This window comes from Sciurus carolinensis, chromosome 14 (assembly GCF_902686445.1).
Source record: "Sciurus carolinensis chromosome 14, mSciCar1.2, whole genome shotgun sequence".
Lineage (NCBI taxonomy): Eukaryota > Metazoa > Chordata > Mammalia > Rodentia > Sciuridae > Sciurus > Sciurus carolinensis.
The window spans coordinates 52,315,605-52,335,008 of record NC_062226.1 but is presented as its reverse complement, the minus strand read 5'-3'; the positions used below and the strand labels follow the sequence as shown (position 1 = coordinate 52,335,008).

Sequence of the window (19,404 nt, the reverse complement as noted above, 5' to 3'; positions counted from 1 at the left end):
TATAGCAGAAAGCTCCAGGGCATAAGGACATGGGGGATGGGGGAGGGGGCTAAATGAACACATAACATAGTCTCAGACTGAAAGTTCATTTCAGTCAAGTTTTTTTTTTTTTTAATGTGATGAGGATCTCAGATAGCAATCCAGTATTTTCACATCTACTTGTGAATATTCTTTAGCTTTTGAGAGTTAGCTAGTTTTCGAGAGATTAGTAAAACTAATCTTTCTGAGAGGGAAAAGCGTATTTCAAAAATGGGAGCTCTTGGTGTGTATGTGAATTTGTACTGTCATTTTCCTGGTTCCACATATTTGGTAGTGAGGAGAAAGGTGAATCCTTGGATACCCTTGACTTTTGTGACAGGTTAACAGGGGGAGTTTTAAAGATCCTCTCTCTTTAATTGATATACCATATGAAGTAAATACCTGAAGTTGAACAACCTGCTTTTCTTCACCTTTTTGCAAAGCAACACTGCAGGTATGCGTATTGGCAGACCTGCCTGTATTCACTTGTCTATGGTGGCTAGATCAGGTTTTCCATATTTGTGTGTTTCAGACCTCTCATCCGTATTTTTTAATAATGAAAGGAAAGAACATTGAGTGCCTTCTACCTCCACCACATGTATTTCTGGGCTATCAGATCTGCAGAGAAAAGCCTCCTGGTAGTACACTATGAAAATGTATAGCTGGGTTTGCTATTTCATGCTTTGAAAACTCAATGATTTCCCTAGCAGATAAGGGGAAATATGTCCTTATTTGACACTTAACACTTTCCTAAAACTAATAATCTCCTCTGGTAGAGTCCAACCTTGCTTGCTGGTAGATTAAGTGGCCTCAAAAGATTTCTGCGCTTCCCTTTGCTGCTGCCGACCTTGTCTCTCTTGAATGCTCATTAGTACTTCCTTCAGGGCTGGGCTGCACCTCTGTGGTCAACCTGTCCAGCCCTCTGGTCAGCAAAGGTTTGCCCTCCGAGTATAGCAGCTCTGTGAAAGGATGTGTGTCAGGTGAAGAGGAGGTTGTAATTCTTGGTTTAAAAGTTTGGGGATTAATTGAGGATTTAATTCATCCTTTCTTTCCCTCCCCATGGAAAGCAGATAGTTGAGAGCTGGCAAGGTGTCAAAACCAGGCAGTTCTTCAACCCCAAATTTCAGCCCCACTCCATCTGAAGTCTTTGTTCAGGGCTTCTTTTTAAACCAGGGGTTCTCAATTTCTAATTGTGCCTTTAGAATCAGTAAACTTGGATGTTTCACATTGTCACTTTACAAAGAAACAACTTGCTCCCCGCCCCCCATCAAGTCCTTAATACACAAAATAACTTATGCCACTGTTAGGTTTAGTGGGGAGTTTTCATGAACTTCTGTAGTATGCCTTTCCCTAGTCAAAGGGGAAAATAAAGAGGAACCTTCTGAAGAGGAGGAAAGCAGTTGTCCATAATACGTTTAAAGGGCACATTAAGTCAGTTTTTGACTATGGTTCTCTCCCTTTATGGCATATGTTATATATTGACAGGGATTAAGTTTCTCTTCTGAATGGAACAATACACGGACACAGGGAGCTACTGTACTTTACAAAGCAGCAGACATCAGCACAGGCAAATGGCAAACAGAAACACATCTCACAAAGAACTGACCAGGTTAGGGAAAAGCCCAGTGCTTTGCTTCATCTTGTGCACGTCTGCATCTCTGGCATTTCTCTTCTCGCTCTGCTGCTCGCTCTCCTTTCTTTTTCGTCCTTTTCCCCCTTTTTTACTCACACTGTTACACTTTCTCTGTCCCCCTGGCTTTGTTATTCAGCATGTCTGATTAGCAGGAGCCTGATTGGCTGGCTGCCTGCTCCGAGAGAGATTCCATTCAGCTTACCCCCCACCCATCCACCCACCCACCCCTTGGTCAGGAAATGTGAGCGGGGCTGATGGAAGCTGATAGGCAGGGCTGGAGTGTTAGCACCAGGACTGGATGTGACAGCAGGCAGAAGAGCACTTAGCAGCTTATTCAGTGTCCGATTCAGATTCCGGCAAGGATCCAAGCATGGAATGCTGCCGTCGGGCAACTCCTGGCATACCGCTCCTCTTTCTGGCTTTCCTGCTGCTGGTAAATGCCTTTTCATTTCAATATGTTACTATTGCCATTTAGTCTGGGTGCTGTTGGGGTGTTTGTGTGTGTGTGTATGTGTGTGTGTGTGTGTGTGTGTGTGTGTGTGTGTTCATCTTAAAACTCCAGGTGAATTTATTTACATAATAGAAAAAATAGCCCAACTCCTTCCAAAACTTTAACCCCAACTTCCCAAACTGAATAAAGTCTACAAAACTTACAGAAATTAGTTACAGGTATATGAAAATATTGTTACTGAGACACAAACTTTAGGATATACTGCATAGAGTTTGTGAGCTGAGGACTGCATAAATGGCTGTGTATATGCTTGGAATTTGGATAAGATATCCTGAAATCAAACTCACTTACTGTGCTGTTCCTGGTATTTTTTGAAGGATAAGCTGTGAGGGGCTTCCCCCCAGTGCCTTCTATGGATCACTTTTCTTCTGTACACATGTACCGTGGAACCAGGTAAAAGAGGGAGGGAGAGCCCTCTGTGCAGCCAACCCAGATTATAGCTCTTAATTACTGCACATCATTTATGGATACAAGTTAATGCTAGTATTTAGGAATTAAGGATTATAGTCTTTGATCTCAGATCTTCTTTTGAAGAAGAAGAAAAAAAATGGTGACTTTTTGTACGGTTGATTTCTACAGTTAGAGTGATAAGATGCTCTGTTCTCGAACATCAGCACATACTGCATTTTTGACTCAAAGTAAATGTTCCGTTGTGACTCATACTTGGTTTTATGGGCAGAAAATGAACATTTACTGTCCAAAAACAATCTACACTCAAAATATTAATAGCAATGCACATTTTTTTTAAACCAGAGTGTTCTGGGCAGGCAGTTTAGTAAACCTCATCTGAAGGTTTGATTCCAAAATTTGCACACACTGATTCCAAACAAACGTGATCGTAGCTCTCCTGGTCACATTTATGACATGCCAGAACTTCCTCAGATGGTAACAAGGCAAGAAGGGAACAAGGTAAAAATGCAACCAGAATATAGGTTGCATTGCTTTGTTGATGCAGAAGGAATATTTTGTTCTGCTTTGATTCTGACAAATTTGATCTGCACTATAATTTTGAAGAAAGGAAGCAAGCCATTTGGTGATAACGAAAAGCTCCAGGAAGATTCATTGGATAGTGTAATCAGACAGTGATTAAATATTTTATGCATTCCTATATCTTAATAATTTGCATCATTGTATGTAAAAATTACAATGCTGCCTTGCAAATCAAAATATATTTTCAATTTTTCATTGAAACTTAAAGGCAAGTGAAATTTTAATCACAAATAGACTTTAAGTTTTAGTTATGCTGAAGAATATAAAGAGCAGAATGTTTAGGTGTGCTTTATGACTTGGAGAGCAAGCAATTTATGAAAGGTGTCTCATTTTTTCCATATGGGATGTGTTACTTATATACATCATTAGTTTGTCTCGTCTTTCCTTCTTTGTGATTTTTTTAAAGTGTGTGTTATTTCCCCAGTAAATTGCATCATAAAGCAAATTACCAGTACACATTACTTTTTTTGATATTTTCATATGGAAGTATGATCTCATTATACTTTAGTAATACTAGCCTACACAGGAATAGATTGTTTTCCTACCCATTTGGTAAATGCATTATATTCGTCTTTGATATCTTAAATTCATATATGTATTTGAGCATATAATTAGACTTACTTGGAAAAAAGGAGTGTTTGCTTATTTCAGAAGAACTTAACACATGTTTGGATTATAATAATTGTATTATGAAGTTGAAATGAAATCAAACCCAGGTTTATTTTATATCTGTGTTTAAATGAATTGCGAATCTGAAAGTTATGCTAGGAAGAAAAAAAAAAAAGTAGCTGTTGAGTGCCTAGATACATCCCATGCTGAGCAAGAACAGCATTAATAAGAGTTGTTGTGTGTTGTGTCTCAAGGTGGCAAATACTAGACTAGTTGTTTGAAAAACATTTCAGTGAACCCTCACAGTAATCTTGTAAGAAAGCACTTTCAAACCCATCCTACAGATAAGGAAACCAGCTTATATATGAACCCAAAGGTCAAATAAGGGAGAGAACATAAATTGCTTTGCATTATGGTCATAAAAATGTCTGGCAATGATGAAGCAAGGGTGAGGGTTGGTCTATGCTCTTTGTTGGAGACAAGCAGTCTTTTTGCATCACCTTGGCTGTTAAAGATATGTACAGTGTGGTGGATATTTGTTATACCTTCTCATTAACTGCCTCCGTTAGGTTTGTAGCCAAAATTAATTATTGGCTTAAGAGAAAGTGAACTTCAGTCTGACCCATAGTTGACTTAGAACCAGAAGAAGTGTGACTTCATCGGCTTAACCTCAGGCTTGATAGAGACACTGAATTGGAGGACCATTATTCCTATGAGTCTTTTACATGACACAAGAGTTCATCTAATCTTAGAATTAATTTAAGTAATTTCTAAAGGTCTTTTTAACTTAATTGGAAAACATCCTGTCTGTATAGTGGCAGGTCCAGTTTTTACCACATCAAAATAGCCTTCATTTCATTGACAGCTAAATCATCTGTATCATGACTTGGTTCTTCGGTGTGTATACCTATTGAATACTATTGAGCCTTGGTTTTATTGAAATCTTTTCCTCCTGGAACATCATTCCCTAAAGAATTAGGTGCCAATGCCTTTCTTATCTATTTTAGATTACCACCATATTTTCATGCACAGTGCACCCTTTGGAGACTTCTTTTTAATTGTGGACACAGTTGCACAGTAGTACCAAACAAGAGACTTCATCTTGATATTCAGGTCAAATTAAGCCATATAATACAACTTTCCCAATCTTCTCACCCTGTTCCCTCTTTTCATTCTCCCTCCTTTGTCTCAATTGTTTAACTCAAAAGAAATGTGGCAAAAACCATGACCGGCCATTGACACATGTGTCCATCTACACTTGAAGTCAAATCCCTTCTTGTCAGAAAGGCATTTAATCAAATTTGCATTTGCTTTTTGTTTCTTTTCAGTGGGTTTTAAACTCTTTTCGCCTGCTATTGTGAGAGTTGCAAGACTAACACTAGGAATTATAATAAAGTACATGTGTTTTTCTGTTGAATTTCTTTTTCTTTTCTGTATTAATTTATACATGGAAACTAGTCAAACACAATAGCCTGATCCCTTCAGTTCCTCTGGCACTGTCTTCCACTATTATCTAAGTGGATCTATCTTGGATGGCGAGAAGCTCCATTAGCTTGTGGAATGAATGTTAAATCCCTTATTTACAGCAGATTGTGGCCTGTTCCAACAATGAGGGAGCGTGTGTGTGCGTGTGCACACATGCACAAGCACTTCTCTGTAACTTTTCACTCTGCATCTATTTCTTATTCTCTACCTATGCTGTCTTTAAATCAAGCTTAAGGATTTTCTCATTCATCTGTAGAGCACAGCAAGGCATTTATTTAAAAAAGGATTTTCTTGATGTTTTTGTGAAGTTTCTTGTATTTTGTTGTCATTGTTATTTTCTTGGGCTCCTGTTTATAGAGTTTCAGTCTGCTCAGGACCTCTTCCTGGTTCCCTTATTATTTTCATATGAACCAGTTCTGTCCCTTCATATAAGTTGAGGGAAGAATGTCCAATAGTGGTCACTAGTGAACCACAGAAGAATCCTGTTACACCAGGGAAGTTTTCCTTGAATGATTCTATGGACGGTGAAGACTTGTAAGAGAGAGAATGAATAAATGAATGTGTGTGTTCATGCCTTATAAGATTCTTAGTCCATGTTTATGCCCCAAGTGGAAAGGGATGAGGAGATGCCCTAACACCCTGGGGTAGTCTTTTGCTCTAATTAAGAGCGGCACAAAGTTCATTCTTGCAGCCTAATATCAAAATTAAAGTCAGAGATTGTAGAACTTTTTAATCAGTGAAGTGCACAAGCTACTCACTTGTAAAACTCGGTTGATTTTAGCATGTTCTGCATAAGAATTATATCTGGATGAGATATGGCCTGGTATTGGGGTCCTCTCTATTATTGTGGCTTTATCAAAATATAATTTTAAACTCTTCCAGGAAAATACAGTGTCTTGTGAATTTCTGTATTTCCTGCAGCACCTAGTAGAGTGCTTCAGAAATGCCTGTGAACTAAATTAAGAAAGGAAAGAACTCACAGAGACAATCGCATGGTGCCCTTCCTCTTCACATTTTTCTGTGTTTTCAGACTTCATTTGTTTAGTCCACTTTCTTCGGTCAAATGACAGTTCTGCTTTAAATTTGTGCATCTTTCAGGTTCCAGGAATGACACTTTCTCAGGTTCAGTTATCTAAGTTTCATCCTGCCCTTCCTCTGTAAGCATATTCTACTATTCCTGTGGTCTCATGAGTAGGTGACCCAGGAGTGACCTCTTCTAGCATAGGGACCAGAGTCTTCTTGAGTGAGAGCATTGCTTGAATTCTCACAAATAACCTACTGGTTAAGTGTGTTGAGATAATCACAGGAAAATGTGTCTAAATTGAGTTTTACAGTCTTGCCATTGTTACTAATTTTCTTCTTCTAGAGGGCTGGCTTCAAACTGTGTTTTCACCAGAATGAGACAAATTCATGTCATTTTCTGTCTACATCATAAAAATCATACCATGTGGTTGAATTTTGGCTTGATTGGCAGTACTGGCTCATGAGCGGCTTAGGACTGGCATACCAAAGGTGATGTAAGTCCTAAAGGATCCTAATTGAATAGGCCAGCACAGCTGTGTGGGGAGCCTGCCTGCTAACTGGGGTGAGCTGTTGCTATCAACTCCTTCTTTCCATGAGCTCAAAATTAAATGACTAAATCTCCCCAATTCCCGAACTTCAAGATTAAAACCTACATTGAATAAAGCTTAACTGTTCTGCTTTGTAACTGGGGCACCCAGCATGGAAGGCAGTTAGTTAGTTAAAACTTTTCTGGCCATGAGGATGCCCCAATAGACGCAGTCTTAGTCTGCAGCCAACAGTGACCTCTAGTTTTTCACTTGTTTGATTTCCAAGAAGCTCAGAATTTATAAATTGACTCTAGCCTCCCTATAAAGCTGTGGAAGACAGCAGAAAGAATAACATGTTCCTCCTATGTCTATAAGAATATCTGATCATTAGATCTCAATAAATGTTGTTGAATGAATGCATAAGTGGATAAAGAAGAATGACTCAGCAAGAAAACATAAGATGAGAGTAAAGCACAAGCAGGAAGGGAATGGCAACATTCATTTCCAATGTAAACCTTTTTTACTATTTCTAGTTTTGATAAGACCAAGTCAAAAGTACTGATAAATTCAAAAGAGCATACATTTTGTGTGTCTCTTTCTCTCTCTCTCTCTCTCTCTCTGAAATATATATGGTCACATAGTGAACAGTCCCTTTTACTATTGTCAATTAGAAGAAATCAATATGCATGTTTTGTATATTTTTTATCCATTAAGTTCTCAAGTGTTTTTCCTTTCATAAAACTTGTCCTCAGGAAGAACATGATATTTACTTTAGCTACGGTTTTATAAAACTTGAAAGTATTTATAAACTCTCATTTTAGCAGAGACAGTGTTGTGGATTCACCAAAAATCGTTTCTTTTTACTACGGGGCACAAAGATAAACTATATTTCTCACCCCTCTCTGTGACTGGATGGTGCTATGTGACCCAGTCCTGGCCAGTGGAATATAGTTAGGCCTGACATATAGCACTGCTCTGCCTGACCCCTCCGCATGATCCTACAAGCCACAAGTACTCTCGATCAGAATTTCAAAACTCTAAGGATTGGCAGAGACACCAAGTGCAAGGCCCAGGTCCCCGAATAGCTACATGGAGCTCAGCCCCTCACCTTTGCTTCTTACAGACTTCACTGTGAATGTTCATTTAACCATAAGCAGAAAATAAATGTTTGTTATAGGAAAATACTGAAATCTCTGGAAGTGTGTTATACTGGAAACTTAAAATAGCATGAGCTTCTAATATACATGCTATGAACACTAGTACTTAAAGTACTAATACTAGTTTCCATTTATTATATGGAAAAAGAGAAATAAGAAGATGCCACATCATCCTAATGGTAGCTGAATCTTTGCAATTGCAATTTATTGCATATTTAGTGTGTGCAAAGTAGTTGAGTGTCTGTTGGTACTGCAGGAAAAATGGGAACATGGGCCAGTTTTTCAAACACAGAATCCACAAGTGAGTAGAGCAGGAGTAAGTAATGAAGAAAAAACAAAAGCAAAAAAGAGGCAGGGCTACAATAAGCCAGTTGGAATCTCCGGGAACAAAGCAGGACCATATAAAATCAGGCTAAGGGCACAGAACCACACCGATACAAGGGGAAGACAAAGGCAGGAGAAAAAAGACACTGAGAAGCAGACACTAAGGTGTTCTACTGAAGCTGCTCCAAAGACAGAATATCAGAAAATCAAGGAGTGGACAAGTGACAGAGAGAACAACAGACAGGCAAAGAAATATTTTTCACAGCAGCAGAGAAAATAAAACAGTTTTTTTCAATATAACCAGTCTCGGACTATCTTTGACATATTTGGCTTGGCGGTGTCTCTATTTATCAGCTTTTTGTCATGATAATAAAATACCTGAGGCAGCTAACTTAATAAGAGGTTTATCTAGCTCACAGTTTTGGAGGCTGAAAGTCCAAATGGCATAGTATAGGCTTCGTGGGGAGGCCTCTCCTTGGCTTCATTACCTCATGGTATGGAGGGTCATGGTGAGAGTGTACAGGAAGCAAGCAAAATTGTATCTTGAACTGAGAGCAGAAAGAGAGCCTGGCATCCCGAGTCCCTTCTGAGGGCACGCCCCAGTGAACTAAGCACCTCCCACTTGGCCCCACCTCTTAAAGGCCCCACCTTCCATTAGCACCACCAGGGGTCCAGGCCTCCAATCACACTGCACCCTTGGGGGACACTCAAATCACACCTAGACCATAACAGTGTCCACATATCATGAAAAAGCTTTGGGTTTAGAATGTAACCATCTGGGCTGAGCACTGAGACCAGCTCCATGCTCTTGGCCCATTACATAACCCCCTTCTGCTTCTATCTGTGTATTCAAATACTATTCCCATTCCATCCAACTCCCCACGGGTCTGGAACAGGTAAAGCCACCATTTAATGTGGAACTATTTTATAAACTCAAAAGTCCAATAATGCTTCAAGTGATTAGTTTCATTCATGTGAAAAAATCATTTGTCCATCACCAACTGTCTACACAATACAAAACAAAGCTCCGCTGGAGACAGATAAAGCCTCTATGCAAGATAAAGACACAGTACTTATAAGAAGGAGCTAGGTAGTTTTTCAAATATTTTTTTGTTTTATTTATTTATTTTTTTAATATTCAAAAAAGCACCTCTTCTGTAGGCAACAGTTCTGTGCTGTACATTATTATTTTCAATTGTCCTATAAACTGCTTCATCCTGTAAACAAACCTCTCTACCTACTTTGATGCTATTTGTTTAATGCTCTATTTGTGAATATAAATTATGGCTTCCCACAGATTATGAAGGTTATTCCATGGATATTATCAGTCACTATGTGACTTCAAACATTAAAAATGACTTTTATAATTTCTATAGTTGAGAATACCAATTTGTACAACAAAACACACTGGGATAGTCTCTTAGTTAAGATTAATTCCACAGGGGAAAATTTTTATCAGAGCAAATTGTTATCATCCTGAGAATTATCCTTATGTGTGACTATTATCTAGGAAGTTTTCACCTGCCCGCTATTATGGGGTATCATGACAGATTTCAATCTTAAATTTTTACTACATTGTGTTAACTTTTCAATATCCAAAATTCACGCAAAAAACAAATTGCCTTTGGAATTTTATTTCTGTAAGTGCAATTATTATAGCAGGTTGCCTCTCCCATCTTCATTAGAGTTTTACTTAAAGTTCTTATAAAATAATTTAATTACGATAAAACCAAAATGACCTTGTGCATAGAAAGGAAGATAGTTGAGAGAAAAGGAATAGCAGAAAAATCACATGTATGAGACATATGCCATTTATAATGCAAATTTATTCCACTTCTGAGGCAAGAAATTTCAGGACTCTAATAGTTTCACCACCTGTGAATTATTTGGGTGCACCTCATGAGCGGGTTCTTTCTTCTATTTGTTTAAAGAAATAAGTGGTATGTTCGCCAATTCTACACTACATTAATTTTCACAGAGTTTCCATTTTCATCTTCATTGCTTTTTCAGATTTTTTTCCAAAGCTTCTGCCATTCTCCTACTAAAGCTTTGGGTATTTTCCCCTTCAATTTTTGTCCGGGGACTTTCTCTAAGTCAATTCAGTCTATTGGCATAAATGTTGGGACAAAGGAGTGTGATAACCTAAGACATCCTGACATAAATTCCAAGAGCACTAAAGAAATGAGACAGGAAATTGTGAGCAATCTATAATAAATTCAAACTGTCCAATAAAATAAATATCCTTCACTTTGTTCTCATAGTGAAGTATGGCCGGGTGTCCGATTTCTCAACCTACTTGCCGACTGTAATCTCAAGTCACCATTTGAAGTCTGCACACGTACTGTTCATATATTGTACTTCATCAGTAGAACCAGAAATGAAAAAGGGTTATGGAAACAATAAGATCTCCTACTGTTCAGGTGCTGAAGTGAGATTTGGAAGGAAAGTTTTCAGAAATTGCCTGTTCTTTCATTACAGTTGTTATAGCCATTGGTCACTGAGATCTAATAAAGTTCCCTGATATGCCACACACTTTTACTTTTATCTGGGGCTTGTAGCTGCTCGGAGGTAACAAACATGCTTTGAATTTACTGTCACAGAGTTAGCTTAATAGCATTTAGATTGCCAGGCTATACATGCAGGGTATTTTAGAATTAAAAGGAATCTAGTCAATTGACTAGGGTCTCTTACAAGGCAGGAGTTGGGTGTTACTTTGTCTTGGAAATCTTTGTATCTCTGGAAATAAGTAGAATTTCAGTGCACAAGGTGCTTAATGTAAGTTTGTTGTTTGAATAAATGAATTAATTGCCTCTTCTAGCCCTTTCATTTTGCAGATAATTGAATTTAAAATATAAATGTTTGCGAAAAGATTTGAGTCAGATTTGCCAGGAACACCTACCAGGATCCTGATCATGGAATCTGGATCTTTTTCCTTTCAGTTCATTCTCTTTCCACTAAGTTCATTCTCTTTTTACTATACTGTGTGTCCTCTAAGGACCTGGAAACAAGAGCCATCAAACAGGTCTTGGTAGAGAGGGACTGGAATGTTGCAATATCATGCAGAAGGAGTAAACGAGTCTGCTGTAAAACAATCCTGAGCTAAAAATCAAGGATCGTTGCTGGTTTGTAAGCATCAGGGTGACCTGGCAAGAAGAGGAGACTAAAATCTGTAGAGCTTCTCTCTCTCCCTAGACCTGTGTCATAGTAATAGGGTATCCTTACTCTTTTATCTACATCAGTGAAAAGTGTGAATAATTTTGCAATATATATGAGCAAATAAGAAAACTTCATAAGAAAACTTGCATACAGTAGGTCTATGAGAAGTGTTAGCTTCCTTCTTGTCCCTCAGCACAAAACAGCATATTCCTTGAGGGCCTGTTGTATACCAGGCACTGTGCTGGGTGCTGCGTATACTGTGTCAAACAAAACAGACATGGTTCTAAAGATGACTCCTCCTACATATAATATCACAAAGAATTTAGGACGGGGCGGGGGGGAAGACAGGAATTAGTTGGCTAGCACTTTCCATTGGTTTTAAGTTGCTGTCATGATATTATTTTCTTTAAACTGTATATTTAACTATTGCTGATGTAAGGGGGTCTCTGCCTAAAGAAATAGACAAATTAATTCATTATTTATAGTGATTCAAGAAAGAATGTGTTAGAAAAACTCTGACTCTGAAGATTTATATTTAAGGTCATTTTTTTGAGCTGTGCTTTTTTTTCCCCCTGAAATTCTCTTTTTCAGTAATTCTGAAACCTAAGCTTAATGAGTGTATTGCTCTGTGTCTGTGTTTATTTGATACATAAACACCTGTCTTTTCAATCTTAGAGCTATGCTTAAGCACGGAAACCTTTAAACCAGCCCCTCATTCAATCGAACAAAAGGCCAATTGGCCGAATACAGAATGCTAATAACAATGATTCCTACAGGTTTGTTAGCTTCAACTTGGTAGAGACTACGGACAATAGCACTGCTGTGGCTACAGTCTCCAGGATGTTAAGAAACTCATCTAGTAGTTTATGCTCCTGTTACAGTTGTAAATAACTTAAAGAAGCTAATCTCAGACTTTTGCATTTTATAGATCATTAAAATTTTAAAAACACTTAAGGAATGATTTCCAGTTAGAAGTTATAGAAAAGAGGTATAAAATTTCAAAATTTTATTTCTGTTACCTTTGGCCATTAATAAAATTTTAAAGAGCTTATTTTTCTATCACTTATAATTTTTATATATATATACTTTTTTAGTTGGCAATGAACCTTTATTTTATTTATTTATATGTGGTGCTGAGAATCGAACCCAGTGCCTCACTTTCATGTGATTGCTGGAGTTTGAAGCTCCAGTATTTTCTGGTGTATGGTCATTTATCTGTTCTCTCATCAAACAGTACCCCGTTCAACTCTTCAGATTCATGTCACAATTTGGATCTCTTTTGGGGACACCAGAAAATACCCTTGCCCTAATTCTTACAGGTGCTGCATTATATTGTCTAATAAGGGCTCCACATGTGCTGCTCACTTGGAAAGCAACTGAAACTACCAAAAAAGATGTAGTATTAAAGGGTCTACATGTATCTGCCCTGATTAAATATTCATTGTGGGCTTCAGAAAAAAATCAAGCTATTTTAGTATAAAATGACTAATTTAAAATTTCAGATATGTCTGAAATTGCCAAATCGTTTGCTATGAAAAACATAATTTGACCAAAAAAGCAAACTCAAGTTTTATTCAAAAAGTGTGAGTTAATGTCACATAAATTCTTCACAAATCCAATTGCTAGGAAGTCAGATTTTTTACCAGCCACAGAATCCTTGGTATATATAATTTCTTCTTTATGAACAAATCATCTCTATTTGCATATGACTCTTCATGCAGCATTAATATGAATCTGATTATAGGTTGGTTTCACCTCATAACAGATTCACTTTGGAACAACATCAAACAAGTACTTATGTTTTAAATCATATGGTCCTTCTTTCTTAATAATTTTGGACATTTACCACTTTGAGTTTCCTTCATTCTCCCTAAAAATTAACTAGAGCAGCATAAAAATCTCTTTATACTTAGCAAAGGTATACCATGTGATTTTCAGTTTCCTCCTGTGTGCCAAGGACTGTGCTATTTGTTTATATGTTAGATAAGCTTCACCACAGCCCACTATACTGATAAGAAAACTAGAGTATTAAAATCTAAAAGGTAGTGTGAATTTGTCTAGTTTTTGTCTGTGTGTATTCAATTGTTATAGCAAACAAATCTTATTAAAGTATGCAGTACAGATTATTTTCCATGTTGTTTGAACTATGTTTTTGGCCTCTTCTGGCAGGAGCTTCCCCAGCGTGCTGAGTGATTTTCACAATTTTAGAACCAAGTTCATGAGAGTTCACAGCTTGTACCGTATTTCATCGATCCTAAGATACATGTTTTTTTTTTTTTTCCAACTTTAATACTTGGATGCATCTTATAATTGATAGCAAGTCATAGTTTAGTGGGTGGCATTTTTAAAAACCTTACAATGCACACAAAATAATAATATGATTCAAACAATGGCATCTTAGATTTGATGGAATACTGTATCAGGATATGTCCAATATCTAACAGATGGGAGCAAATCTAGGCTTAAGATTCCAATGCAGAAATGTGATTGGGGAACCCTCCCATTTGACACCCTTTGATGCAAATGGTTCCCACCTTTGTCAGCCTCTCCTGGTCTGAAACACTGGACAGAATTTGTACATTGAGCTTACCTTAGTTCTCTTCTGTTCCCTGTCAAGCTCAAAGCCCTTTGCTTTGGAACTCCTTTCTTAGACAATGTGTGCCTCAGTTTCCTTATCTCTAAGCAAGTGTAGTGTAAGGTAATACAATCATTCCTGATATTTTCCAAGTGTCAGAATCAACTGGGCATTTGTTAAAATGTAAAGACCCAGACCACTCCTATTTCAGGAAGCCTAGGCCTATAATATTAGCTCTCCAGGTGATTCTGATCTACACCAACACCTGGGAGCCTCTAGCATAGTGGTTCAGAGCAATGTCTCTTGATCTAGACTGCCTGGTTTCATATTTTGACTCTGCCAGCATAACATTTCTATAATTTTCTGTGCCTCAACTTCCTTGCCTTTAAATAGGTGTCAACCATAGTGTCTATCTCCAGGGATTGTTATGAAGTTTGTTAAAATAATTCGTGCAACCTACTTAGTACAGTAAGTACTTAGCAAGTGCCTGTTAACATCAGCAATTATTATTACTCCCTCCCTATAAGGTTGAAGTTTCTCTACCTCATTCCCATAAACCAATCTCTTATCTTTTCCTGGATTTAAGAGAGCTGATAGCTTTGCCTCACAACTACATCCTTATGTAAAGAAAGTACTGAGAAGAAAAGCTGGGATTCCTTTTTAATTTTTGGGGGGGTGGTTGTCTTGAGCCCACTGAAACCAGGAAGTATAAGCAGAATAAAGATGGAGGTCAGCTCAAAAGGGTCATCCATTCTATGAATTTACTCATTCAGTGTTCTCAACCCTCCTCTGCATCGAAATCACCGTGAAAACTCAGTACTAAAAATGTGAGGCAGCCACCAGCCTCCCTATCCTCCCCAAGAGGTTCAGGTACAATTGATCTGAGTAGGGAAATGGACATTGGCAATTTTTCTGAAGTTCCCTGGTCATTTGAATGTGTACAAAGTTGATAACCACTGCTCTAGTTCTAAAATCCTTTCACCTGTTAGGGGATTTGTCTTATCTTTGAAGATGCTTGATAACCCCTTCCTAAAATATCCACACAGCTTAGGAGCCCTTTCCCCTAGAATAGGGATAATGTTCAAGTTCCAATAACTCATCTAGTTGATAGAATGCACTTTGTAAATTGTAAATATGTATATGTGAGAGAGGGAGAAATAAGATGCATAAAGTGAAGGTGATTGTCCTATCATGTAACAGGGGGCACAGAGAGCTCCAAAACTCTTCCAGTTAGTAGGATGTAATATAATCTATAGTATAATCTACAGTATAATCTTACAGTAGATTATACTATAGTCCATTTAAATGTATAAACTTTTTATTTGAAAATGGGAACCATGGGCATATTAAATCATGTACAAGAAAGAAATTAGAACTTTTCTGTGACTGATTTGAAGGAACAAAATAAAACATACTGGGGTTATCCAGGCTTCTTCATTTACTAGTCTTCTAACCTTTATTTTTCTTTGTCTAGATTTCCTTTTTTCAGATTAAGTATTTGGTCTCTCTTCCTACTGCTCTCCTCAGACAGCTAAATTTAATTCCTGTCTGGATGACTTATCCTTACCCTTCCATATCCCACTTACTTAATTAGAACATGAAGAGATTCTAAGTTTTGTCTTATCTGTTGGGGAAATAGTTGTAAGATGGATTTCTCCCTTATCCTTTTTACAGCAACTCTCCATTCCCCTTCTTTTTCTAAAATGCCCATAAACCTGCCATGCCTCATAGGAGCATTATGAGGATCAAATGAATATGTGGAAGTACTTTGAAAACTGTAAAACCTCAATCATATCACACCCAGCTCAAAACCCTTCATTGGCTCCAGCTGTCAGTCTATTCAAAGACCAATCCCTCAGCCCAAACTCAAGGCACTACCCCAGCCCACCATTCCAACCTTATCTGCAGCTGTTTTGCTGAGTTTGGCACACAGAGAGCCATGCTGCAGAGGAAATGACCTGGCCAGGGCTGGAAGACCAATTGTGTATCACGTCCAGGACAACAGGAAGACTCTGCATTAGGGTACAAGCAGAAGAAATGGAGAAGAAGCAACAGAAAGGCAGTACTGTACAGAAACAGAATATATACTACAGGAAATTGTTCCTGTACACATGTGAGGATGAGCAGGTGAATGTATGCGGTAGGGCAGGGTAGAGGAAGAAGGAGACCTGAGCGAAGGGAAATGTTTCATAGCAACATTGTTATGTTTGTAACTGGTAGGGAGAAGGACTGCTAAAGAATTTAAGCTCCAAACATTGAGTTTGGTTTTAGAAATGTTGAGTTTAAAGTTCTAACAAGGCGCTCAGGTGAATGGAAATAGTCTCCTGAAGATTGGAAGAGCAAAAGAGAAGAAGAGTGCAAGGGAGATACAGTGGATAAGGTCAACAGGATTGTAGGAGGAAGAGAGCAGGGGCTCAGAGAAAGAACCGCAAGGGATTCCAGCATTTACTAGTCAGGATGAGTAAGAAAGGGCTGCGGGTGGGACTGGCAAGTTCTCACTGCCAGTGAAGCCAGGGGAGCATATTCTGCAGCGAGATGTGAGGGAAGGTCATAGGATGTGGTGAGTTACAGGATCTGGATGAATTTCAGAGGAGCCACGTCAGTCAAATAGCGGGCAGAAGCCAGGTTGCAAAGCGTTCAGGAATTTGGGGGTGTCAAGGAAGTGGGTTCAGTGGATGTGGATTAGCCTTTCAAGAAGCTCAGAAGTGAAAGGAAGACAGCTGACCGCTCACCCCCCACAGAGTGGAAAGGCAAGGCAGGAAAGCAGAGCAGGAGCTAGGAGATAAAAGTGAGCTTGGTTTTAATAAAAAGAGGAGAAAGTGCTTTCGTCTTAATAGCTCAAAGAACGCTGATAGCAGCCATGTGTGAAATTGATTTCTGAGGCCCAGCACCAGAGACAGGGAGGCTGTGAGGCAAATGGGGTAGTAAACCATGATTTAGCACCTTCGCTTACTCTGCTTATTACAAAACAGGCTTTAAAAAAGATGCCTGGGGTGTGCCTCTGCAATCTTGGTATTGTCTGTGGCCAAGATCCATTTTAATATATTCCTGAGGCATTTTAGGGACTATAACACTGCTTCAGACATGAATCTATTAACGTTTCATATTGCTAAGCACGGTTAATGCAATACACATAAATATTATTCCTCCATTAAGTAATATTGAATGTTGCTGAAGGAAAAGAATTCTTCTTGCTGAAAACAGAAAAATGACAGACTCAAAATTTTTTTACTCATTATTTATATATACAGAAATATAATATAAAAATATTTTTAAATTGGTACATATTATTCATACAGAATGATGGGTTTCATTGTGGTATATTCATATCATAAAAACATAATTTGATCAATTTCATTACTCATGCCTCTCCTCCTTAATCCCTGGGTCCCCTTCCTAATGGTCTCATGGTGTTCCCCACACCCCATTTTTTCCCCTGTATTTTTCCCTAGCTTCTACATATGAGAGAAAACATGATACTTTTCTCTCTGAATCTGACTTATTTCACTCAAAATTATGGCCTCCAGTTCCATCCATTTTCCTGCAAATGGCATAATTTTGCTCTTTATGGCTGAATAAAACTCCTTCGTGTATATGCCACATTTTCTTTATCCATTCATCTGTTGACAGATACCTAGGCTGATTTCACAACTCGGCTATTGTGAATTATACTGCGATAAACATGAGAATGCACATAATTTCTATGCAGACTTTGATTCTTTTGGATAAGTACCAAGGAGTGTTATTGCTGGATCATATGGTGGATATTTTTGACTTTCTGAGGAACCTCCATATTGACTTCCATAGTGTCTGTACCAGTTGACATTCCCACCAACAGCATGTAAGAGTTCCTTTTTTCCTGCATCCTTGCCAAATGTTTATTGTTATTTGTATTCTTGACGATTGCCATTCTATCTGAATGAGATGAAATCTCAGTGTAGTTTCAGTTTTCATTTTTCTGATGACTAGAGATGTAGGATTTTTTTTTTTCATATAATTGTTGGCCATTTGTAGTTCTCTTGAGAAGTGTCCAGTTCATTTGCCCATTTATTGAGTTTTTCTTTTTTTGAGTTCTTTACATATTCTGGATATTAATCCTCTATAGGAAGAGTAGCTAGCAAAGATTTTCACTCCTTTTGGCAGGTTGTTTCTTTACACTGTTAATTAATTCTTTTGAAGGAAAAATAGAAGCTTTTTTATTTTGAAACCATCCCTTTTATTGATTCTTGCTCTTATTTCCTGAGCTATAGGGATCCTATTCAGGGAGTCTTTGCCTGTGCCTATATATTGAAGTGTTTCTCTGCTTTTTCTTGTAACAGTTTCAAAGTTTCTGATCCATTTAGGACTTTGATCCATTTCAAGTTGACATTCGTACAGCGTGAAAGATAAGGATCAAGATTCATTCTTCCATGGATATCTAGTTTTCTCAGCACCATTTGTTAAAAAAGGCTATCTTTTCTCCAATGTATGTTTTTGATACTTTTGTCAAGAATTGGGTGACTATAGCTGTGTGGGTTTGTTTCTGTGTCTTTTATTCTATTAGTCTGTGTCAGATACAGAATTCTCACATATTGAAAACAAAAATTAAGCTTTATAAATTCTCAAAGTATTTCCTTCTACTTTTTGAACACTGACAGGGAGAGCACACAAGAATCACAAATACCATACTATATGTTTCATATGCTAATAAACATTTAATAAATGGTTTGACTAAGGACTCTGACATTGTCATTTAATTTACAGATGACAGAATATTGTGTTACTTTCCATATATATAATACTTAATGATTTTTCAGTTATGATTTTTAAAATGCTAACAGTGCATGGAATGAAGCCAGCTCAAAAACAAAAGTACTTCTGTTGAATGTCACAGGAAAAACAGGAAGAGATGACTGGTATATTTGTCCTTACTTATCATTATTTTTTCCCATCTTAGTATAAGTAGCTCTGTACTGTTTACAGAGAATGAAGACAAATCATAATGGAATAAGAAAGACACATCCTTCTAGAGAACCCAAATCTTTCTTACAATGATCTAAAAGTAGAGACTTACACTACAATCTGCTGTGCATAAGATTAAAGAAAAAAATGTAGACTGTTACATTTGTGAAGTAAATGCTCTTACAGCTAGAGAATGCATAGCCTGATTGCTATAGTTACAATAAAAGCTATCCTGAGGCAGTAGTACTGGACTGTCAATTGCTACTGACATAGGATAATATGTGAAATATGTGGGGAAATATATGTGTAAATATATATATATATATTTATTATATATTCATTTTATATTTTATTATATATATATATATAAAATAATCACTATAATTTATTGTAGAGAACCACAATAACAGAGTTTCTGTTCTGATATAAAAGAAAGTATGTCATGGAAATTTTTG

General features: G+C 37.6%; 1 protein-coding gene across 2 annotated transcripts in view; it reads left to right on the top strand.

Annotated features, from left to right (window-relative positions):
* Positions 1–1,931: 1,931 nt before the first annotated feature.
* The window catches only part of Adamtsl1 (ADAMTS like 1), a 368,881-nt gene continuing 351,408 nt past the window's right edge, over positions 1,932–19,404 (top strand). For both annotated transcript variants that reach the window (XM_047525412.1, XM_047525411.1), the window contains exon 1: positions 1,932–2,084. In XM_047525412.1, the coding sequence (XP_047381368.1) occupies positions 2,022–2,084 (63 nt within the window). In that variant the 5' untranslated portion in view covers positions 1,932–2,021. The remainder of the gene's footprint in view (positions 2,085–19,404) is intronic.